This window comes from Numida meleagris, chromosome 1 (assembly GCF_002078875.1).
Source record: "Numida meleagris isolate 19003 breed g44 Domestic line chromosome 1, NumMel1.0, whole genome shotgun sequence".
NCBI classification, from domain to species: Eukaryota; Metazoa; Chordata; class Aves; order Galliformes; family Numididae; genus Numida; species Numida meleagris.
Genome location: NC_034409.1, coordinates 118,163,082 through 118,186,392, shown reverse-complemented (window position 1 = coordinate 118,186,392; position 23,311 = coordinate 118,163,082). Strand labels below are relative to the sequence as shown.

At 40.8% G+C, this 23,311-nt stretch overlaps 1 protein-coding gene across 4 annotated transcripts in view; it reads right to left on the bottom strand.

Annotated features, from left to right (window-relative positions):
* ADGRG2 (adhesion G protein-coupled receptor G2) overlaps positions 1-22,783 on the bottom strand; it is a 60,838-nt gene extending 38,055 nt beyond the window's left edge. For 2 of the 4 annotated variants that reach the window (XM_021409222.1, XM_021409253.1), the window contains exons 1-3: positions 22,651-22,783; positions 10,814-10,932; positions 4,413-5,033 (exon numbers count right to left, since the gene is read on the bottom strand). In XM_021409222.1, coding sequence (XP_021264897.1) covers positions 4,413-5,033; positions 10,814-10,931 — 739 coding nt within the window. In that variant the 5' untranslated portion in view covers position 10,932; positions 22,651-22,783. Of the gene's footprint in view, positions 1-4,412; positions 5,034-10,813; positions 10,933-22,160; positions 22,554-22,578 lie in introns of those variants that run through there. The other 2 variants (XM_021409242.1, XM_021409231.1) reach the window with 2 other exon arrangements.

Sequence of the window (23,311 nt, the reverse complement as noted above, 5' to 3'; positions counted from 1 at the left end):
TTCATACCAAAGAAGACTGAGGTAATGAAAGCAAAGAAAGGGCAGGTCACACATGCATACTGTTAATATGTACAAAGTAGAGTGGTATGTGACTCATCAAACAGGCACTCCATAGTTATGTATTCCACCTCTTGCCCCACCCTCTCTTCACATCTATTTATTTAAAAGCTTCCTTTAAGAGCTTCTGAAGGTTTCTACAGCATTGTGCCCTCACAATTCTTTAAATATATATATATATATATAGGTGAAAAGAACGTCTTTTTTCATCTTTAGCTTTCATAACTTGCTCGGTGAACATAGTAATTCGGACCTACAGACTAGGATGCAGACTGGATGAGCAGCAGCTACATTTCAATCGTCTGCCTGAAGAGGTAAAGCCTTAGGACTCCAGCCTTCCTTCCAGGAAAGCTGATTCTGCCATTAGAAGAGTATACAACTCAAGAAATCTTGAAAAGGGATTACATGAGTCTAAATCACACCTCCTGTTGCTCACATCTCAAAATTAGAACAGCCCACACTGAAGTTTTTCTCAGCGGAGCACTGGTGACTTCCCATCAATATTAAATCACTTTGTTCCCACATGTCTGGAAACCTCCTCCAGCAACCTCATTAGCAGGTTCATCCATATAAGGGGGGGAAAAGGATTCAAGGGAAAGAAGGGACAACACCTTATTTTGAAGATTGGACAAGACAGTTTAGAAAAATTCAAATGTCACAGTCTAACATTGGATTGCATTCACGTAAAAAATGCAACTTAGCAGGCACTGGATTTCTGCTAAAAGTTAGGGCATCAATACCACAAATGAGGTAACAGAGCTTTTGTTCCAGAGACATTATTTCTAATTATTCTGTAAATCACGTATTTTACTTGTTCCTCGAAACTTGTAAAAGGTCATCTCTGTCATCTTTGTGCTCCTTGCATAAATGCACACTGTAACAGTTTGTATATTTATATTTTAATTAAGAATGCTACTGTTTAATATGTAACTGAAATGATTAATGTTTAAACAGTACATTTCTTCCAGTTGTCAAGTTACCAATAAGGTGACTTGCAAACATCCCATGCAAAAAACGACAACGGAAGAGCTTTTGTCTTTGTATTCTCTTAAGTCAGAGAATGTTACTTACTACCACTTTTCTTGAATTACGCAAAAACAATAACATCCACAATAACTGTCCACATTAAAGTCTGTAGTTAAATAGGAATAATTAATCAAGTAATAACATAAATTACTTTTTGAATTTGGCACGTGGAAGAGTGAACACCTTCCTCTCACCTCTTCGGTCTATGTGAAGTATTTAGATTTGCTCAGCTTGCAAAAGATACACCAAGCAGATGGGACCCAAAACTCTTGATAGTGAAAGAAGCAGGAGCTGCACCTTTAACACAGACCTAAAAGTTATGTACTGCTACACTCCCTTACTCCAAGAAACGTCATCAGCCGTCCTTTCTTGCAAATCTTCAGATGCATATAATGCTTAGCTACGGCAAAAGTAATACCCATTCACTTCTGGCGAGTTAAGTTACTTTGTTAAAGTTTAGTATGTCTTTAAGTGTTGATCATATACGTGAATCTTAACAGAATCAGGACTTCGGTCCTTACTAGATTAAACATGGTTAAGAAGAAACTAAACAAAATTTTGGTAATCTAAGTAATTAGTATACAAATAAACATTAAAGTCAAAAGAAAATAAATATAGTTAACAAAAGGAAAGCCAAAAGGAGGAGGTAAAGAAACAGAAGCTAACGATGTGACACTAGGTCTATCTAAACTTATTAACGGAGTGAGTCATTGCCTATGGGACACCAATTAGATAAAGGCTTACACTCCACAAAGATCTGGAGAAATCATAGAAATCTTGGTAATCTTTGAACATTTTACAAACTGCTCCTTCATGTAGGCACAAAATGCTGATTAGGTTATAACAAACTTCTTGTTATAAACTTGTCCTCTGGCACAATTGCGACTTCAGTGAAACACTTCCTTTTCACCATTTGTGCCTACACAGGAGGCGTGGCCCTTGGCCAGTTACATTCTATGCAGATGCAAAAGCAGATCTTTCCGAAGACTTTACAGCTCTAAGTACCTCTATTTTAACAGAACAGAGAACTCCACAAATTGGATATATATATATATTTTTTTTTTTACACAGGAGGACAGAGGAACTTTTAGAAAAAAAATCCAATTGTGAGACTACCACCAGCAATTAAAGCTGGCTGATGCCGTTTGTTTAACCGTCAGAGTGGTACATGCTAAATATTCACCTTCCACAGGCTGATTATTTTTTGGGAGAGAGGCAATCAGCAAAAATGCATCTATTCCTAAACCAGACAAATATACAGTTGAAAAAACTCCAGTGAACTTTTCTTTGAAAAGCTGTTATTCTTTCAGGTTACCTGGATGAGATAACTTATATTTGGCATAAAGATGGCCTCTTGTACTGGAACAAACCTCTGCCAGCAGAATTCACATGCAATTTCGCTAGTCAACAGAGTTTTGGAAACCATACATCTTACTCACAAGAGAGCTCTTGCAGTTAGACAAAGGATTCCACAAATCTCTAAATCACTTAATGTAAAATCACTAAGCACCTGGGGCTCTGGTTGGATATCACCTAACCTAGGGCAATGAAGCTGTGAAGGGTCTGGAGCACAAGTCTTATGAGGAGCTGCCAAGGAAACCGGGATTTTTCAGTCAGGAGAAGAGTAGGCTCAGGGGAGACCTATAATGGCTTGCTACCGCAAACTGAAAGGAGCTTGCGGCAAGGTGGCGGTCGGCCTTTTCTCCCACATAACTAGTGATAGGATGAGAGGGAATGGCCTCAAGTCGCGCCAGGGGAGATCCAGGTTGGATGTCAGGAAAAATTTCTTCTCTGAAGGAGTGGTGAGGCAGTGGCACAGGCTGCCCAGGGAGGTGATGGAGTCGCCATCCCTGGAGGTGTTCAAGAAATGTTTAGATGCGGTACTAAGGGACATGGTTTAGTGGGGAAATACTGGTGGTATTTGAAGGTTGGACTAGATGATCTTGGAGGTCTTTTCCAACCTTGGTGATTCTATGCCTCCGTGAAAGTTAACCAGACAAACCACTCTGATCAGGATTTAGCCCCAAAGATCTCTTTCTCTTCCTTGGACCAGCCTTTTTTTCTGGTAGCCAGAACGGTCTCCCCCTCAATCCTAGGACTGTGTTCCCACAAACACAGTCACACAAGAGCAAGACATGCTTTCTTCAGTTCCCTTTTCAAATCACATAACCCAGTAGAGGATATGCCTCCACTGGTCTGATGCTGCAGTAGGGAGCATGTGTTATTCATTATGTGTCCCAACGTTAGAGGCATTCACTATGAAGCATGGTTTATCTGAGAGTTTTCTCTCTTGCCCAGAAAAAAAAAAAAATCTGCTCACTCTGTTTTAATGCCCTTACTACAGCACTTGAAACATACAGAGTCAGTGAGTGATTTTAATATTACATAGCTAGATTACATTTTTCAGTCTTCAGAAAATGGTCGGTAGAGTTTTAAAGGATAGAGATGATGAAGACCAAGACTGGCGCCACAATCTAACATAAGCACTTACATTCTAGTTTTAGAAATCAAGTGGACTAATCACCTTAAAAACTCTGGGCCTTGGGCGTAATGCCATTTATTATAGTTGACAAAATGGATCCTACCCAAATTTCATTTCTCTTTTACCTCACCAGAGAGGATAGCAAAAGCTAGAAAGATTATTTTCTTGATTGAATTCCTTCTCAACTAGATTAAAATTCAATTTCTCTGACAGTATAATTTTATTTTGATTTGCTTTAAAGCTTTTTGTGGTTCTTTTTCAGGTCAGAGAAGAACTTTGAGAAAGGTGTTGCAAACCATTTGGCTGTTTTAATAAAGGAAGACACTACTGCTACAGAAACACGAGTAAATCAGAGCCACCAGTAATCTTTACAGATGTAGACCACACAAGCTAAAAATGGCATAGGGTGCCAGCAAAGATGTGAAAATTTGCATGCGTTCAAGCCCTGGCCCACCAAATGTGCAAAATGAGGACCAGCAATGCTTTCCTCTGCATTTATTCACAAAATAGAAGGTGTGTAAATTAATTAAGATGACATTAACAGAAAGCCCTAATACTCCAAGGTGTTTTGGTTAGATGCATCCCATTCAAATTGCCATTACTTGAACAACAGACAGACACAAAAGTTGGAGCAAATTGGAAGCCTTTAAACATCACAGCAATAATCTTATAAATCTGTATGAAAGCTAGCAAGAGCTGAAGACTCTCACATGATCTCCATAAACATCCAGATAAAAATGACCAACAGATAAAGACTTTCTAAAATACAGAACAGAAAATGTTAGACATGTTTCATCAACATTTTGCAATAATGCTACTCTAAAAACAGGGATGCAATGGTACTTACCACATGGCAAAGAGTTATCCTCTTCTATTGTCCTATTAAACGTCCAATCCTCCTTTCTCCAGCGTACAATACTACCATCTCTGCAGTGCTTACCAAGGTTTTTATTTGCTTTATCCCACATTCTGAACATATACAGCTCCCCAATCATACCCTGGTTAGGTGATGTAGCTGTACCTGGCAGTTTTGAGCAGCCAAGTAAGAACTGTCCTTTTCCAGGGAGAGACATTTTTCCATTTAGTTTTTTGTTTGCTCTTTTTGTTCCATTTATGAATAACTTCACTTCCTTATCTTCACTTTTCCACTGGGTACATATTTGGTGCCAGATATTTTCTTGAAGCATCACTACTGTCATATTTATTTCATTTCCAAACAACCAGATCCTCAAGTTACCATGATCTCCACTAAGTCCAAGGTCATGTTTATTTGCGGAGGAATTGCTGTTAGTTGTTTCCTGATTGTATACATATGCTGTCCAGGGACTACTGGAGGAATTCAGCTTGAGGTGCACACAGACAGTGAATTCTTTCAAAGAAAGCAGAGAAATTCTTGGTGACATAATCCAAGGATCTTCACATTCAGTCTTAAAGACCGCTTTGTATAGTCCTAGGAAATCCTCCTGATCTAAATAAAGAAAAGGTGATTTGCAAAATTACTTCTTTAAAATGACCTTCTATATCAATATTATTATTTCATATATTACTATTCCTATGAATTTACACAGGAGTTTTCAAACCAACACATTACAAAACGTGTCTTTCTATTTTGCTTGTTTGAGTGGGAGAGAGGACCAGCAGATTTGGAGGTAGGTGATCAATCCTAGCTATTCAAGGAGGCTGTGACATAAAACTCATGCACAACATTAAGTATGAACACATAGCTCCCTAACGTAACACTTAACCTACAAGTAGGAGAAAAAAAAAAGAGAATCAAGTTCTGGTTCCTATTCCCAAGACTGCACAGGTATTTTCCACTGAATAGATACTGGATAAAATTCAGATAGAGTTAGAAAGGACTATAATCCTTACTGCCTTCTTATCTACCACACTTTGGTTCTGCATCTCTGAACAATGTTATGCTTCTTCATGTCTTTTTTTTTTAAACAAACAACTTTGAGATTCTTAAATCCTTGGCTGTATATTGAGTCAGCTTCATCAGGAAAGGTAGAAAACAGCCATACCCAAGAAGAGAATGAGTTTGTCTAACTTTCAGGAAAAGTGGTTTGGAGTCGCTGATTAAATTTAAACCCATCCAGCCCCCATCTCTCTACCAGGGTATTTACTTGCAGAGATATCTGATCTATGAATCTTACATTTACTTAGGCACAGAAATGGCAACCTGGAGTTTAACCGTGATGGCAAATATAATTTTAGCTTCTAACAATACATTTACTGGTGAAAGCAAGATTTTAGACTATGTCAATACGGATAAAACAAGCAGTGCCATAGAAAGCCTCAAACAATAGAACTTGATCATAACTATTAAGTTCTTGTAGATGTCTCAGTTCTTCCTTTGTCCCACAGCTACAGGCTTTTGTGGCTGTAGATGTAGCCTCTTTGAAGCAGAGACTGAGTCTTAATTTGCAGAAAAAATGCACATTCCAATTGTACGATCATTATCAAGATTGCCTGCTCTATGATGCACCCATCAGCAACAAAAATGAATCCAAACAAAAATAACTCCCATGAGACAAGTAATGGAGCTGTGGAAAAATGAAACAGCCTACTAAACGCTCAAGAAGTATAAGAGAGTGCATTACTGATTGATTTTGGAAGGCACTACTTTGTCAATACACACAGAGCTTTTATGTACCCTATAGAAAAAGTATGTGACTAACCATGATTGGTCAGGGTTGGATAGCAGAAAAAGATTGGTCAATATAACATTTTTTCATTAGTTCCCCTATGGAAAGACAAACTTTGAGGCAACTTGAATCCAGCTTTTCTTTTCAAGGTATGTCACGTTCATTGTTCCAGCCAGCTGTCAGGATCACAGTCAGCTCTTTGAGCAGCAGAGATGACACAGGGATTTGCTCAAATACTGTGTCTCTTGGCCACAGGGACGTCAGATTTCTTTTTCAAAAGGAACAATTGAAAAACAGGAAGAAGTTTCTAACTGTGGAAACTGTGGTAGAGGCTACCAGAAAATGTTTAAAATACAACAGTTATTAATCAGTTTTCATGGACACTCACTGATAACTGTTCTTGTTGCTTACTATAGCTTTGAAACTCCCCTTGTAATGTTAATTAGCAGAACCTTGTAGGCATCTTTCACAACCTCCAATCATTCTCGAAGTTAAGCATGTATCACAAAAGCACTATACACGGCTACTGATCAAAGAAACCTGAACAGACTCAGGGTTCAGGCCAAATTAGATGAAATTCCTAATTAGCAGTCAGTGGATATAAGCAATTGGTCAGAGAAGAAGAACATATGTCCTAACAGCAAGCAACAGAACTACTGCCCTCTGCCCTATCCTAAAGCATGAATTCACTCATTCAGTTTGGCCATTTGTCAGAGTGCATGGGCAAAATCTAGGATACTCAGCTAAGAACTGACTTACTAAACAAAATGGCTAGCTAGATACAGTCATACGTATCAACACTTGTAACACAGGCCCCTCTAAAGAAAAATAATTGCTCAAGTCTTTTGCTATTAAGTAGGAATTATGCTGAAGGTTTTGAAAGATCTGATGAAGCTGCTATTCCTCATAGACTGTATGCCAACAGTATATTTGCATGACTTACACACCCTCCAAAATTCCTGTAAGCAATCTTGAGCCTACAGAAATGGCCATAGTGGCTGGTGAAGGAAGTCTCCTGACTCAAAACATGAAGTCACTGGTAATTATCCAGGATCCCTTTATACTTGAAAAATTAGAAGTCCATTTCTGAGCGGAAACGTTAATTAAAGCTTACAGCAGACTTGATTTTGGAAGTGAACAAATTCTGACAGAGGCTTGATTTCATGTTAGGCATTAAATCAGGGTTTTTTATGGTTATTAATTCGCAACAGCAAATTAATTATAGGGCTGCAAAATTATAGTACATTCTTTATAGATGCTTGACACTATGAAGTTATCAAAGGAGTATACATACGCAAGCTGTTTAGAAAAGTATGAGGCTTCCATGAGGACATGAACTTACAAGTGAAATGTTAATGCAGATAACCAACATAAATAAAGCAAAGTAAGATCAAGCCTGCTGATGATTCTCATTGACAAATGCTGCCAATCAGCATGCAAGGCCTGATGAATTAATTTAAATGAATAAAATGAGTTTACGTAGAGAGGTCTACCCTTCACTATTTAAAGCCTTGAAGAAACTGGGTTGTCAGGGCCACTTGGACCCAAACAATTCCTTAAAAAAAAAAAAAAAAGCGTTAAAAAGAGTGGGTTGTATGGGTGGTGACAAAGCTAGAGAACAGATACCAATCACAGAATTAGAGAATCATAGGGGTTGAAGGGGCCTCTGGAGACCACACAGTCCAACCCCCTGCTAAAGCAGGTTCCCTATAGTAGGTCGCACAAGAAAGCATCCAGGCAGGTTTTGAATATCTCCAGAGAAGGAGACTCCACAGCCTCTCTGGGCAGCTTGTTCCAGGGCTCTGTCACCCTCACAGTAAAGAAATTCTTCATGTTCATATGGAACTTCCTATGTTACAGCTTGTGCTCACTGCTCCCTTGTTCTGTGGCTGTGCACCACTGAAAAGAGCTGTGGTTGGTCTATTCAAAGAATGCTGAAAAAGCACATAGGAAATCATAACTACAGTCAGAAAATGCAGTTTAGTGGTCCAAGTGGAACTCACACAGCACAGTACTAAATTAGTTAGAAATTAATTATCAACCTTACCTTGGGTAGGCCTGTTATATATGTAGGTGGACGCAATATAAGCAGAAGCTAACATTACTTCAAAGTCCTGGAAATTCAGTTAATCATCATTTATTTTCTCTAGTAATTGTACTTCTGTTCTGCAGCCCACTCTTGCTCATAGGACCGAGGAGCTGGAACCAGCTGTCCTCTGACAGGGTCACTCTGAGCTTACAACTAGTTCCTTTGAGTACAGATAATACAAAATACATTTAGAAACCTAGCCACTGAATATACTTTTATCACCACAGCACAGAAAACATGGCATAGGAGAAAGAATGCTCCAATCATCTGCAGAGTAAGAAAAATAAGCAAAAAAACACAAGCTGGAGTCAGGAAAAATCCATCCAGTAGAAATTGAGGACTAACTTCTGAGTGGCATTTGCTACATTCAAACACTTAATCTCTTTCAGAAATGCAAGTTGTTCTTTTTTAATATATTCATATGACTAGATCAAAGTGCTGAGGTTGTTAGCCTCCCTAAAACTAAACAACATTCACTTCAGTGATTCTCTCAAGCAGTAGGAGAAATCCTGAAAGGTATGCATACACTCTCAAACATTTAAAACACGCTTTTTGAAAACAATAAGGTAATGTAGGAGTAAAACAAGAATGTAATCTTTCTTTCTTCAAACCATTTCAGGTAGTAAACTGGTATCTCTACAAGAAATAGTCAGCCATAGGTAATAAGAATTACACCTGTAAGATCCTTCCAGTTGACTGCAACTGCAGTTTTCCTTACATTACTAACAGCTGCTATATGAGCATAACTGAACATTACTACAGTTGAGCACTCTCTTCAAAAGGTGTAGTTGTGTTTATTCATACACATAATCAGTTTTTTTAACCAATAACAACTATAGCCATTAATTTCTATACAAGTGTTTACAATCTGTAACACATCTGGCTTGCTACAGTCCATAAAAATAACATCAAAATAATCTTAAATCTTCATGTATTCCATCTAGATCTAATATCTGTTCTTCATAAAAAGTTTAAAACTAAACTTTCCACATGTGGATTGCTTTATTCTTCTGAATGTCCCGGAATTCGGAAACTAACAACTGTTTCCTCCTTTTCAGTCACAGTTGTACTTAGATAGATGGGGATAAACTGCCACATTATGCAGTGTCCTACACATTGAAAAGAACACAGATAATTCTTATCTATTCCTATTTCCTGGAAAGCACCTTAGCTGGGGAAAGAACTGAGCAGAGATGATGCTGACAATGCCAACAGCCTACAACAAAACAAAACAAAAAAAAAACCACCAACAACAAAATACTGTGGAATCGTAAATCAACCCTTTCATCAGTTTAGGTCTTCTTGAAGGATTACTGAGACTTGAAAGTCATATATTGGTGAAAGACAAAATCCTTCTTTGCGTGCTTCCATTAAACTCTAGACGCAGTAGAATTGCCCCTGGCAAAATGTTTGTAGGACATCTGTCCATATTTTGGGCTGTTCTTTTTGCTACTCAATTTACCTAAGGTTAAAACTTGATCATCTTAGCAACAGTTTTCTAACTTCAACCTCAAATTCTGCCTCAATAAAAGCTTGATTTTACAAGAATTACTACATTTGGAGAATTAGACTATTCTGTCAACATATAAAAACTCCTTGCTAGTACATTTATTAACAGTGTTTGATCTGCAAGAAACTCTCACCTTCTAGAGTATAACAACATGCCACAGCTCATGAAGGAGTTTCTAAAAATGACCATTATGTAAGCAGCAAAAATACATCTCTATTTTTTTTTACACTATTCCATGCACAACACTAGCATGATTAATGCATTACAAATACAAGAAGCTTTACAAATGACAAGCACTGTTATCTGTATCTGCTGAGGTCCAGCTTAGTGAGACTTGTACCTGCGAGCTTAAAGAATAGTAATGAATAATTCGACACAAATTTGCTGATTCTACTTTACCTCATACACAAACATCACCACGTTAGTTGCACCATTTCTACTAGAAATGACAAGAACTTGAAGTTGTTTGATTCTTTTTCATTTACTGCCTATAGAAAGAGCATACACTGGCAAGTTCAAATACATAATTTCTGTTAATGTATTTTGGATTTTATTCCCTAGCCATATTCAGATCCACAGCCAAAAACAGTTCTTTTGTGTCCAAATGTGTACTATGTAAAGTTAAAACGATCTTGAGGTGTTCATGTAAGAGCAGTATAAACTTTTAAAGAGAGGCTCTGACAATAGTTACACCTCCTGTTAAAAAAAGCAGGAAAGTAATGTTTGGTTATTATGTATTGTACTTACATTCTCCCCTCATCCATAGCCCAAAAGAAGTTACTGCTGATGCCTTTTTGTGAAAATGAATACTGTTAACTTAGGGTTTGTATATCCAAAATGAGTACCAGATGTTTTAGTTCTTGGTTATTATAATTATTCCCTTCGATTTCAAGACAGCAAAAACCTTCCTGTTCTGAATATAATCAAAAGTCCCACTTGTAAAGACTAATGCTGATCACTGGAATATCAACACTAGTCAAATTGTGAAAAATGTGTCTTACCTTTGCCTGCTGTAGCCAAGAACAAATGAAGTAGAAGGACTGCTAAAGCAATCCTGAATCTCAGTAAAATGCTCTGTATTCTGCCAACACAGCAGTGCTGTTTTCCCCAGGCAACCATTCTAGGAGAAAATAAATAAATACACAAATAAGTAAATCATTGTAGCTAGAAGAAACGCAAGTGTGCAGATACTGTGATAAATGATGCCTCCAACCCCGAAGCGTAATCTTTTCAGCCCTGCTATACTACTGTTCATATACTGTACACAAATCCACTGTGGAGTATTGCCAAGTCACCAATAAATAAATAGCTGTTTGTTGGAGGAAAAAAACAAACAAGCAAACATTCGTGCTCTAATTCTTCAAAGACTCACAAACATATCAGAACATGACCATGAGTCCTTGCACAAGTACGGCTTTAGAAGTTTAAAAAGCAAACAAACATCAAAAGCCTCACAAACAAAACAAAACACACAAGAGACGCAGCCTGGCGAGCTTTTCAAAAAGCTTTGTTAATCTCAGGAAGTAAATGGGAAGCACTTCTTTGGTCCTCTACCCACAGGTTCTATTAGCTGACATTTAACAGCAACACTGAGAACCTCTGAAGAATAAACAAGAGTTTGATTTCCAATCCTCACCTCATTCTCAAGACAAAAAAGTTACTGCAAATTTCAGTAAAAAATAAAATGCAGCAAGCCACTGTGCACAAAAAGTTCCTGGAGAATATAGTAAAAAACTATTTTTTCCACATCTCTGCCTAGTGATAGTTGCCTCAGGTGAACAGCAGGACATGGTGATGAAAAACGAACACGCTCTCTACTGTAAGATTTAACACCTCCAAGAATTACACGTTTATAATGAGATCCTTGCAAGAAAAAAAAAAAAAAAAAGGTGTATCTTCTGGATATTTTGCATGCTAAAAGAACCGCCAAGTAAAACATTCACGTGCTTTTTGCATGCATTAGCTCTTTAATAAATAATTTTACAGATACATATTTATTAGCAATTCTGTAACTGACTCTTGAAAGAAATGCAAAGCAGTAAACTTTATGTATTTATTATATGCATCTTTTCTGGATCAGCCTTACCACAGACCGGAGCATTTTGCACAACCACAGAAGTTTGGCCATTGCAAATTTGGTATGTTTGTACTGATTAGCACTGAGAGAAGTTTGGAATCATATTACCTGCAGCTTTCTCGTATTTTTGTACATGCTGCATCAAGCTGCAGTGGGTTTTCTTCTTTACAGGAACCGTAAAATGTACACTCCTGAGGGTTATAAATTCTTGCTAAGGTGAGAGCTAACAAATTTTTGCCAGCACTCACGTTAATGTAAATATTTATTAGAATAAAATGGTTACCATGGGGTGAACCCTCCAAGTAAGCGCTAAGGGAATAAACTGACATACACATAAATCAGTGAAGTTGCTAAGTAATCAATGCTTTGGAAATGGATTAAACATACAAGCAAATCAATTATACACAGTATAACGTAGAAAACAAAGGAAAGGCTTTCTGAAAATTAGAACAGCACAACATTACTGCCAGCCAGCATTTCCAGCAGTTACACAGGATATGGTATTTCTAGCAGAAATATGGCCGTACTGATTGGATTGAAGAAGAGTGATCTAGATGATGACACACAGTTTCCACTTTGCAGATGCTGGATGCCATGCTTGAAACTGGAATATTCTGAGGAAGTAACAATCAAATTGTGGCAACATCGTGAATGACAGCTGCATCTAATAATAAAGCTCTTCAGTCAGTAAATTAAGTAGCAGAATTACACTAATTATCCAAAGAACTTGATAACAAAAATTGCCATGCATAACACTGGTACGTTTGAAGTGTTTTTGACTGACAACTTCAAGGGTGGTCCACCGACAATATAACTTCATGGTGTTAAAAGAAATGCACATCCAAAAGCTGTGTTTCCTTTCTCTGCTTACTCACACTTTCCATTCTCATCTCAAATTAGGTCACTCCTAAGCAAAGTCAAGCTGCACATCTATACCTTCAATCTATGGGGAAATCTCTCTTTGGTATGATAAACCATCTATTCACAGTGATGCAGCTAGACAACAAACTAAACTCAAATTCCAGCACTCCTTGCCTCTACTACCTAGAAATGGAGAGCTGAAATATGAACGGGACACGGCTCAAAAAAAAAAACTCAGCAGCACCCACAAGCTTAGCCATTGCTGCTGGCAAGTATTGAAGCAAACTGCTTGCTCTGTATCACATGAAAACCTGATTTGGAACGCCTCCAAATTCTCCACATTCAGTTTCAGGATAGAGGCACAGTTTCTTGTTGACAGAACACAGTCATATCAAGAACTCTGAAGCTATTCAAAGTTATGAATGAGGATTAATGGTCTCAGGGGATGCACTAAAAAACGGAGAGCAGGAAAGTGAATAAACATACAAAGGGAAATCCCAACATATCACAGCTCAGTTGACTTTTGGCAAGACTTTCAAGGTTAATGCTAGCTCAGCATTTGTTCCTAGTGTCTAGTGAAAACTACAATTAAAAAAAAGTTAGGTATACAATATTACTGCTTCTTTTATTTCACAACAACTCTGTTTACACACTATTAAGGAAAAAGATCATACTACCTATGATAGATTTCTTAGATAATGACAAGTCCGCATTCTTATCATTAATATTAACTAGATTATTTCATGCTATTCTACTAGTTTTCTGATGGAATTGTCCTTCCATGCAATGGGACTCCCACCTGCCTAAGCAGCACAGAGTTTCTGCAGATGTTACTGAAATCTAACAGTTTCATCCAGACAAACACTGTGACAGAGAGCCTGCTGCAGAAGGACAGGCAAAATAGACTCAAAAGGGTTAGTAAGCTAAGAGCAACTTAGAAGAACAGGAAAAGAAAATTGTTAAAACCAAGGTCCATAAGCTTTTACCTTGTTTACTCCACCGTAACTAGCTTTGCACCTCCAAAAGATAAATAGCGTTACTTGTAGTTGATGTTTTCCAAGCACTTTAGTGGACTTAGAGCCACAGGAAACTGGGCTTGTGATGCAAATGCACTTGGAAGGCAGAAGAGATGGGATCCATGCCTCTGTAACCAGCCCCAAGGGTGTCTGCTTGTTGCAGCCCCATTTAATGTGAACCGGGAGAAGTCTAGACTGTGTTCCAAGCGTACACCCACATCAAGATACCTTGCCTATCTTAAGCCACTTCTTGCCTTGTATTACAGAAGATAAATTTTCAATAGGCTGAAAGCGACCAAAAAAAAAAAAATCAAACTTTAAATACAGCTGCCTGTGCTGTACTATGCTTTGTTACATCACCTTTTGAAAATTACATTCAAGTTTCATACTGCTTGTTGAATACATCTATTTACTGGCAGTCATTAAAACGTAATCAACTGTTACTTTCCTCATCCTTAATTTTAGCCAGAGCTTCTCACAGCCAGTGCATGAGCTGTTGGTAACAGAAAGTTTGTTGGAAATCGTAACTGTAAGCAATCATTTACTTATGACCATGCTGTCTACTGCTGCGCTCTACTGTCTACTCTTTTGTTCAAATCACACTTATTTCATCCATAGTCCTTGAGGCTTTCGGAGTCAGATCTTGGATTTTAAAATATATATTTCCCCAGATTTATGGAATTTACTGTTGAGGAGGACAGTAGTGATGAATGGTAAGATTATGGCTGTTGTTCTTGACAGTCTTCATTATTCAAATCTTTACCAAGTGAAAAACGACAGTAAAGAGCCAAAGAAACACCATATTGCTCAGGTATGAGGGCTTCTTAGTGCCTTTAATTACTTTCAGAAACAGAAAACTACAGACTTCTTCCATCAGTCCCTTCCCAGACTGGAACGAAACTGTAGTAAAGTTTCTGTGTTATTTTTAAATTTTGGCTGAAGCAAGTTAGATGTAATAGGGAGGACGCTACACTGGAAAGTCTTATGTCACTGTGAATTTTGGCACATGTAGCATCTACCAACTTAAGAGTAGGAGCGCACCACTGTTAAAAATGGTCTTCTATGATTTTTTAATGTATTTTTCCAGAAGACAGTAATAGAATTGCTGTTGTCTGATAATAGCTTGATTTTCATTAATTCTTTTCTGTATTTATCTAAGTCTCTAGAATCAGGCACACAGAGTTCTATGAAATCCAACCACTTTAAGTAGAACATCACTTTTTCTAAAAACTGCAATGGTAACGTCAACTAAAGGATCCACCAAATAAGTCCTCCTGACATAAATCTTTACCACTTTCAAAGGTATTCAGTCTTTTTCATATTGGCTTACAGAGCGCAGCGAGCCACTTGGCTAGATATTGGTCCCCTGGAGAACTTCTATCTCATTGGTTCAGTTCTCAACAGAAATAAATGGGAGGAAAAACTCTTAGAGAAATTTATTCTTTTATTTAGTCTTTGCCCTGCTGCATGATACTGGTATTCAAGAGATTTTTAATTTTTCTTTTTTTTCTTTTTTTTTTTTTTTTTACAATAAATATATTTATAAAGCTGCTGAAGTCGAAGTCTACCCTCAGTTACATTTACAGCTCTCCCCTTAGATTTGTGTAGAAGTGTAAGCTGATTTGCTACCATGATGGCTGAATGGTTAAGACACTGGGTTTGAAATCCAATGGTATCTCCCCATGCAGTTTCATACTCTGCCTGACTTGTCCTCTTCTTCCTCTTTCCCCTTCTTAGCAGGAGTTTCCTCCCTTACTAAACAAGCGGACATTCGTATCATTTCCTTTTGCGTATAATAGTGACAGATACTGGCACGGGTTGGTTTTCAGATTCAGATTGCAGGGCCTGTTCCTGGGACAGGAGCAACGCAGAGTGCAGCTACACAGGCCAAGCCCCTGTGTGTTGCAGTGGTTTGGGCCTCTCAGGAATTACTAGGGTGATGGTGTACCTTTTTCAAATATTTTACCAGTTGTTTGGGATCCTGCACTTCTTCAGGGGCAAAGTTCCAAAGCACTAGATGTGCCCACTTTTCTAGGTGCATGCCAATAGCTTCCCACACTTCCTGCCACTCACAACTTTCCAGCCTCAGGGCAGATCTCCGGGTGGTATTCTTAAATAGCTGCTTAACTTTAAACAAAACCTGAAACACTTTCAGGAGACACAGCAACAGGAACATGCTGGTTCGAACGTTCAAAGGATATTCAGAATTGTTACTAGCCTGGAGGAGAAGGGGAGGGTGAAGAAGTCGTGGAAAGGGCCCTCTCTTTTCTCCGCAGCAGATTGGCTCCCCGAGAAGAAAAGGTAAAGATTAAGGTTTATATCATAAACCAGTGTTACACAGTACAGCAAAATGACCTCCAGAGGCCTCCAGAGATGGTAAACAGCACAACAGGAGCATACACAGCACGTAAGGTGTTCTATAACACAACTCTGAGAACAAGCACAAGAGCTCTGAGCACAGAAAAATCAACATTGTGATCAGCAGCTATTAAAGTAATGGAATGAATCATAGAATTGTTTGAGTTGGAAGGGACCTCTGAAGGCCATCTAGTCCAACTCCCCTGCAATGAACAGAGACACCTCCAGCTTGATCAGGGTGCTCAGAGCCCCGTTCAGCCTGGCCTTGAATGTCCGGGGACAGTGAATCCACCACCTGCCTGGGCAACCCATTCCAGAGCCTCACTACCAATACTGGAAAAAACTTTGTCCTTATATCCAATTGAAATCTCTCATCTTTTAGTTTGAATCCATTTCTCCTCGTCCAGTCACAACAGACCCTGCTAAAGAGTCTGTCCCTTTCTTTCTTAAAGGCCCCCTTTAGGTACTGAAAGGTTGTATTCCATCTCCTCAGAGCCTTCTCTTCTCTATGCTGAACAAACTCAGCTCTCTCAGTTTGTCCTTCGAGCACCAAAAGGACTGTTGTGGTTTAACCCATGAGGCAGCTCAGCACCACAGCGCCATTTGCTCCCTCCATTCCCCAGTGGGATGAGGGAGAGAACTGGAAATGGGTAAAAATCATGTGTTAAGATAAAGACAGTTTGACAAGGCAAAAAAATGGAAAATTATAATAATAATGGTAAAAGAATATACACAGCAAGTGATGCACAGTGCAACTGCTCACCACCCACTGACCAGTGCAATGCAACGCACTCCCCAAGCAACGTTAGCCCTCATGGCCAGCTGCCCCTCTTTCATTGTTCAGCATGACACCTTATGGGGCGGGACATCCCTTTGGGCAGTTTAGGTCAGCAGTCCTGGTTCTGTTCCCTCCCATTTCCTTGTGCACCCCCAGCTTCCCACTGGCAGGGCAGCATGAGGCACTGAGAAGTCCTTAGCTCCGTGAAGTACTGCTCAGCAACAACTAGAACGTTGGTACATTATTATTCTCATCCTAGATCTAAAACACAGCACTATATCAGCTAGTAGGAAGAAAATTAGCCTTATCTCAGCTGAAATCAGGATGCACATAAAAGGGATGAGGAATGGGATACACAGACATTAGCACTGAAAAGTTTTTAAAGTTCTGCAAAACCTTGATATTGAGCAACAAGACTTAAACATGATGCAGAGGGTAAGAGGGAAGGACAAAGACTCTTCTGAAGCTGGAATATTCAAACCACTGAACAACGTAAGCAGGCTGCAAGGAATCAAGTGAGGGCCAAGAAGTGATTGCTCAGCTCATGCTTTTAATTTTCCTACTTTTGGAAAATGGAACGTGAAAGTTTCCCATATCTTACTGTAAATGGGGGAAAGAAATGAAACAGTCCTTTCTCCTCAGTTCGCAGACCCTCCGTTCCCCACTCTCCATCCCATACTCTATTGGCTTGCACAACAGTATCACCGCCAAAGAGGTCTAACAAAGAAATGACACTGATTTCATCCTAAGCTTTACTTTATGGACATAGCAGGTCTCTTAGTTCTTTCCACTGGAACTGTTAAAACTCCCCTGGAAGCTATGGAGCACAACATTTGGTGAAGGTGGGTTGTTTTGTTTTTGTTTAGTTGGTTGGTCGGGTTGTTTTCTCCATTTTTTTTTTTCTTTTAAACAAGCACAGACTGTTTTAATCAAAAGCTCAATGGCCAAACACGCAGTTTGTATCAGAGAAGTAAAGTTCATCATTTTTGATAGGCAGATACACTGAAGCAACCTATCTTCCAGAGCCCTACTACAGCTCTGGTAAGGAATACAGCATCAGTACTCTGTGCAGCACAAGGAACTACAGTTGCTTTGGCACCTCTGTCTTTTTATAGGGTAAATATTTTGGGCTCCTCTGTTAAGACATTCTAGGAAATGATGTTATGCCAGAGCAATGTTTTGGGCCTCTTTTAGCACTGCACCTCCGTAGGGTACAACGCCTATGGAGTCCACGGAGCTTGGTAGAAAGGCGAAGACTCTGTTCCAAGGACAAGCTCCCTGAACTTACACTACCACTGTTTCTGTTCTCAGCCCTCACGTATCAGATCAGAAAATGTGCTTTGCACAAATATGCTCCACATGCCCTATTTTGCTGTTGCCATTTCTACAAGAAAGTGATTAGCCTTCCTCACAAATAAACCAAACCACAATGCTAACTTGCTGAAAGACAGATAAGAAAAAAATGCACTTTTAAATTCAAGTTATATGAGTACTTGGACCGTGCTGTGAATAAGTAATGAAGGAACAAAGTCCCCTAGACTTCAAAACCTGATGTATTATAGTGTATTATCAGAAACCCATTCAGTCAGCTTACGACCATAATTAATTTGGTGCAAAAGAAGCAAAGATATTCCAAGTCTGGTTGTGAAGTCAGAAAATAAATGTGGAACTTGGCAACAATCACTACCAGGCATTCCCAGAAGTCTAATAAATCCAGGCAAAGAGACATAGTAATTTATTCTCTAAAGAATATCAAAGAGATCTCCGAGAGAATTTTTAAAACACTAACATGTCAGTAAAATGAGGTTGGTTTTGGTAACATGTGCACAGTAATGTTTCCATCATCAGCACACTCTCGTTGCTCATTTTCCTGCCAGCTGTACTGTTCCTAAATGTCTCACAACTTGTCAAACGTGATAGCTTCTGGCAAACCTACTGATGTATCCTTTAGGCCTTAAGTTCTCAATGACTCCTTTAAGGAACATTATAAATGAGAGCAAACATAATGCTGAAGTTGTGAGTGCTTGTTCTTTTTTGGCATCTAAGGCATCAACTGAGGAACACATGCAAGTTTCAGGAAACAAAAATAATGTGATAAATTCTCATGATTTTCTCTAAATTTAATGAAGTTTAAAAGTATTTTCAGTAGTCTCGAGAACTTCATAAATTATTTCTTTTCCACACATTGCCTCATCTAGTATAATTGACTTCCTACAGTTTTCCTTTAAAACAAACAAATCTAAGTAAATTGTGTTACAAACTACAGTTTTTCTCTGCAATATGCTGAGAACGCAGTATTTCAGTGGCCAGCAGAACAGAACCTAGAATGAAAGAACTAAACACACTGATTCAATAAGTTACTAGCTGAAAACTGGTACATCAAACAATAATGTGATTTCAGGGCTACAACACTCACACATAAGAGAAAAACGGAACAGGCTGAGGCTGCAGACTTAAGCTGCCAAATACGCCTCTAGAATCTTGTGTTAGTTCCACTACACAGTACCTGCAATGAAACTGCCCTGAAGGTGATGTAAGCAACACTCACAGCATGTGCACCTGTGGTATATGAGGTGCTCAACTCACAGCCGGAGACAAAACCATGTGACTCATGCAGGGAGGAGGCTAAGATGCTTTTTTTTTTTCCCTTTTGATAGTGACTTAATGGCAACTACAAAGGATCCTTTATCCACCCAGAAAAACAATCAATTTTGAAGATACTTCGACACAAAAGGAAGGCAAGACTCCCAGGCAATTGAGTCCTACTAATTACTGTTTGATTTACATAACCCTATCTTTTCACACAGCAAGTATAGATCCTTTCCAAACTACAGTTCCACCAGGAAGGTAGCACTGGAAAGAATAATATCCTCATAATCACAAGCAGCTACCTGGTAGGTATGAAATGATTTACTTGGCTCTCTTCTCACTCACAAGATGAGAAGCACCTACCAGTGTTCTGCAACTAATTTCTCTTTTCTAAATCAACCAAAGCCAGCAATGTGTCCTGGCACCCAAGGGGCAAACGCAGCACAGTCAGCTGGTCCAAGGAGGTGATGTTCCTGCTGTATTTAGTGCTGGTGTGGCCTCACACCGAGTATCATGAGCAGTTCTGGGCTCCGCAACACAAAGAGGATGTTAAGGTCCACGGAGGCATCCAAAGGAGGCACCTAAGCTGGTAACAGGGCTGAAGGCATGTCCTGTCAGGAGAGACTGAGGGCACTGGGAAGAGGAGGCCGAGAGGTACCACACTGGTCCCTGCAGTGCCCTGATGAAGGGGAGCAGAGGGAGGTGCCAGGCTCTGCTCTTGGGAACTGACAGCAGGAGGAAGAACAGCAAAGATCCATCAGAGAGGGTCAGACTGGGTATTAGGAGATACTTCTTTACCATGAGGGTGGTCAGACACTGGAAGAGGCTTCCTAGAGAAGTGGTTGATGCCCCATGCCTGTCAGTGTTCACAGAGTATTTGTGCAAAGTCCTCAGTAACATGCTCTAACTTTCTGGTTAGCCCTGAGACAGTCAGACAGCTGGACCTGGTAGTCTTTGAAGGTTCCTTCCAGCTGAACTGTTCTAAAAAAATTACAACAGTTTAAAAATTCCACACATCTGAGAGAACAACAAAGGTTTTAACTGCACCCATATACAATAAAACTACTAAACTTACCATTCATCAGAAAGCTCACATCTCTGGACAAACACAGCGTGCCTTACCCATGTCAATTCTTCACTTGAAGTCAATGAGACTAATTGCGTGAGCCGTCTTGATTGTGGCCTAATCTAGTATTCCATTGAAAATACAAAATTCCAAACTCATGTTCAGTGATCAGTTCTAACACCACACTATTTGCCAAGTCCACTGATCATGTCATATACTAAGAACTAAAAGCAGTCAAAATTTAACAACTGTTATTCTCTTATGAAGTCTAAATCTTTCCCGAATCTGCCAATATTTTACCATTATTAGTGGATTACCTGTCTAAAAGCATTCACTGCACTCACTATAATCTGAGTGATTAACTTGAGAATCGGAATTTAGTCCTTGATTTCTCTCCAGCTGGCTACAATTGCAGCCAATTTCTGCTGATGTGTTTAAAAACACAAGTTTAATGTGAAATTTTGAATGACTTGAAGGGAAAAAAAACCAACACGCTCACAAATGCTATCTGATCTACATATTTACCTTAAGATACTAAAGTAATATTATTAATACAATGTTAGTTGACTTGATTTCTGACTGCCACAAAAGAAATAAAATAATATTACTAAATTGTAGCGCAAGTTAAAAATTGCATTGGCCCCAATTCATACCTGAACAAACTCTGATTGCAGACAACTTCTGTTCTCCATCTTCTTTCAAAACATTTTACTTTGTTTTTTTATCAGTAAGTTATGTGTGTTTCCGCATTAAGACTAAGTACCAGAGACCCTCCCAAGCAAAGACAGGTTTGCTGTTCTTTAGTTTTATCCCATAAACACATTGCAGGCACCCGAGAGAGGACAAAACCCTGCTCGTTTCACCCACGTGAAGAACATCTACAGAAGTATGCTTTCCATCTTTAGGAGGGAATGGACGAAGGCGTACGATGAAAGCTTAAGAACAGAAAAGGTTGATCAAGTGTTTCCTAATGACGATGCACACCGTTAGCCTACGCAAGCAAAACGACGAGATGCCTTCTGAGCAGAGGCAAGCAGCGCCAGCAAATGGCAGAAGTGACAGAGCTCACTTGTGGGACAGCATAACACTTAAATTTGCATGCCAAGGGTTGTAATCTTTGGTTTGGCCTTCATTGAAGCAGGTTCCACCATGCCTACAGTGTGACACCAGCTCATCCCGCTGAAGCCAAAGCCAGCCCAGGCTTGTGCAGCCACACTTTTAGTTTGCTGGATGGCAGCCGTGAATGAGTTTAGAAACACATATTCAGCATTTTCGCATCAATCAATGCAAGATAATCAGACAGTAAAAACAACAAAGGTCGGCGTTGCCACAAATACCACTCGTGAGTAAGAAAACCAAAGCAAAAATCAACGCAGCCGGTACACAAGGTCGCTTCCAGCACCCAGATCACTCCTCACTCGACGCAAATAGCCAAAAATCCCCAACCAGCTCACAACACCGGCTGCGCCTCTGAAATCCTCACCTAGCCCAGCAGTACGGTCCCGGCCGGCCACCCTCGGCTCTACCCACGCACCGCATTCAAATCCTGCTGACGCGTCAATCAGAATTACTCACTTTTCTCCGATTCAAATGCGTTACTGACCTCTCTCCCCGCTGATGAGCGCGGACCCCAGCCGCACCCCGCCGGCACCGCGGGACGGGCACCTGCTGGCAGGAGGGGTCCGCTCCGGGCCGGGCCACCACCCTCTGGACAACGGGTGGGCGCCGTTCCCCGCGCCCCAACGGCCCCTCGCAGGCGGACGGGCTCTCTCCTCGGCAGCGATTCACGGCGAGAAACGCCGGGTTGGGCTGCAGAGGAGGGCGGAGGGGGCGGCGGCCGCGATTCGCACCCAGCCCCTTACTCCTCCAGCGGGGCGGGCAGCACTCCGCGGGACCTCTCTGCCCTCAGCCCGCAAGGGAAAGTGGTGGGAGGGAGCGCAAGGAAAAGCCTCGGCGGGACAGCCACCCCCCGGAGAGCCGCGCACTTCAGTCTCAGCCTGGCGGCACAGCGCAGCTCCCACCTTCGCAGCCACCGCTCTGCCGCTCCCTCCTCGCCAAGGACAGCCCTCCACCCCGAGCCGAGCGCCGCTCACCTGGCCCCGAGGGACCGCCCGTCCCGTCCCGTCCTGCGCGACACTGCCACCCTACCCGCCCGCTCGGGACTCGGAGCAGGAGGCGCAGCCACCGCCCCCGGCAGCTGGAGCAGCCCCGGGCAGCGGCCGGGGGGCGGAGGCAGGAGAGGGAGGTGCCGCGAGAGGGCGGGAGGGAGCCGGGAGCCCCTCGTCAAGGCGGGCCCGGCGGCGGCGGCCCCGTGGGTGCGGGCGTTGGCCCCGGGCGGGTCCCGCAGGCGGTTGTGGGGCGCGCAGCTCGCAGGGGAAAGCGTGAGGGGGCTGCGGGCCGGGAGTAGAGCCGCGCAGCTCGAGGGAGCTCCCGCGGCACTCCGCAGCTCCACACAACGAATTCAAGGCGGGACAGGGGAGGAGAGAAAGTTGTGGCTCTCCTCTTTCCTCTTGTTAATTTGTTTGGGATGAAGCACGTTGTGAAAAGGCAGCCTTTCCAATGATTTCATTTTTAGTTGCTTAACTCACTAACGTTTTTAGGAACTGCTTCTGAGGCTCGAAGGGCCTGTCGAGACTGTCCATTCTGCCTCCCTGTCGGAGCAGGGCAACTGTGGCAGGTTGCCCCAGACTGCCCTGACGGTTCAGTCTCTAAAGATGCTAACTCCACACCACCTCTGGGCACCCTGTTCCAGTG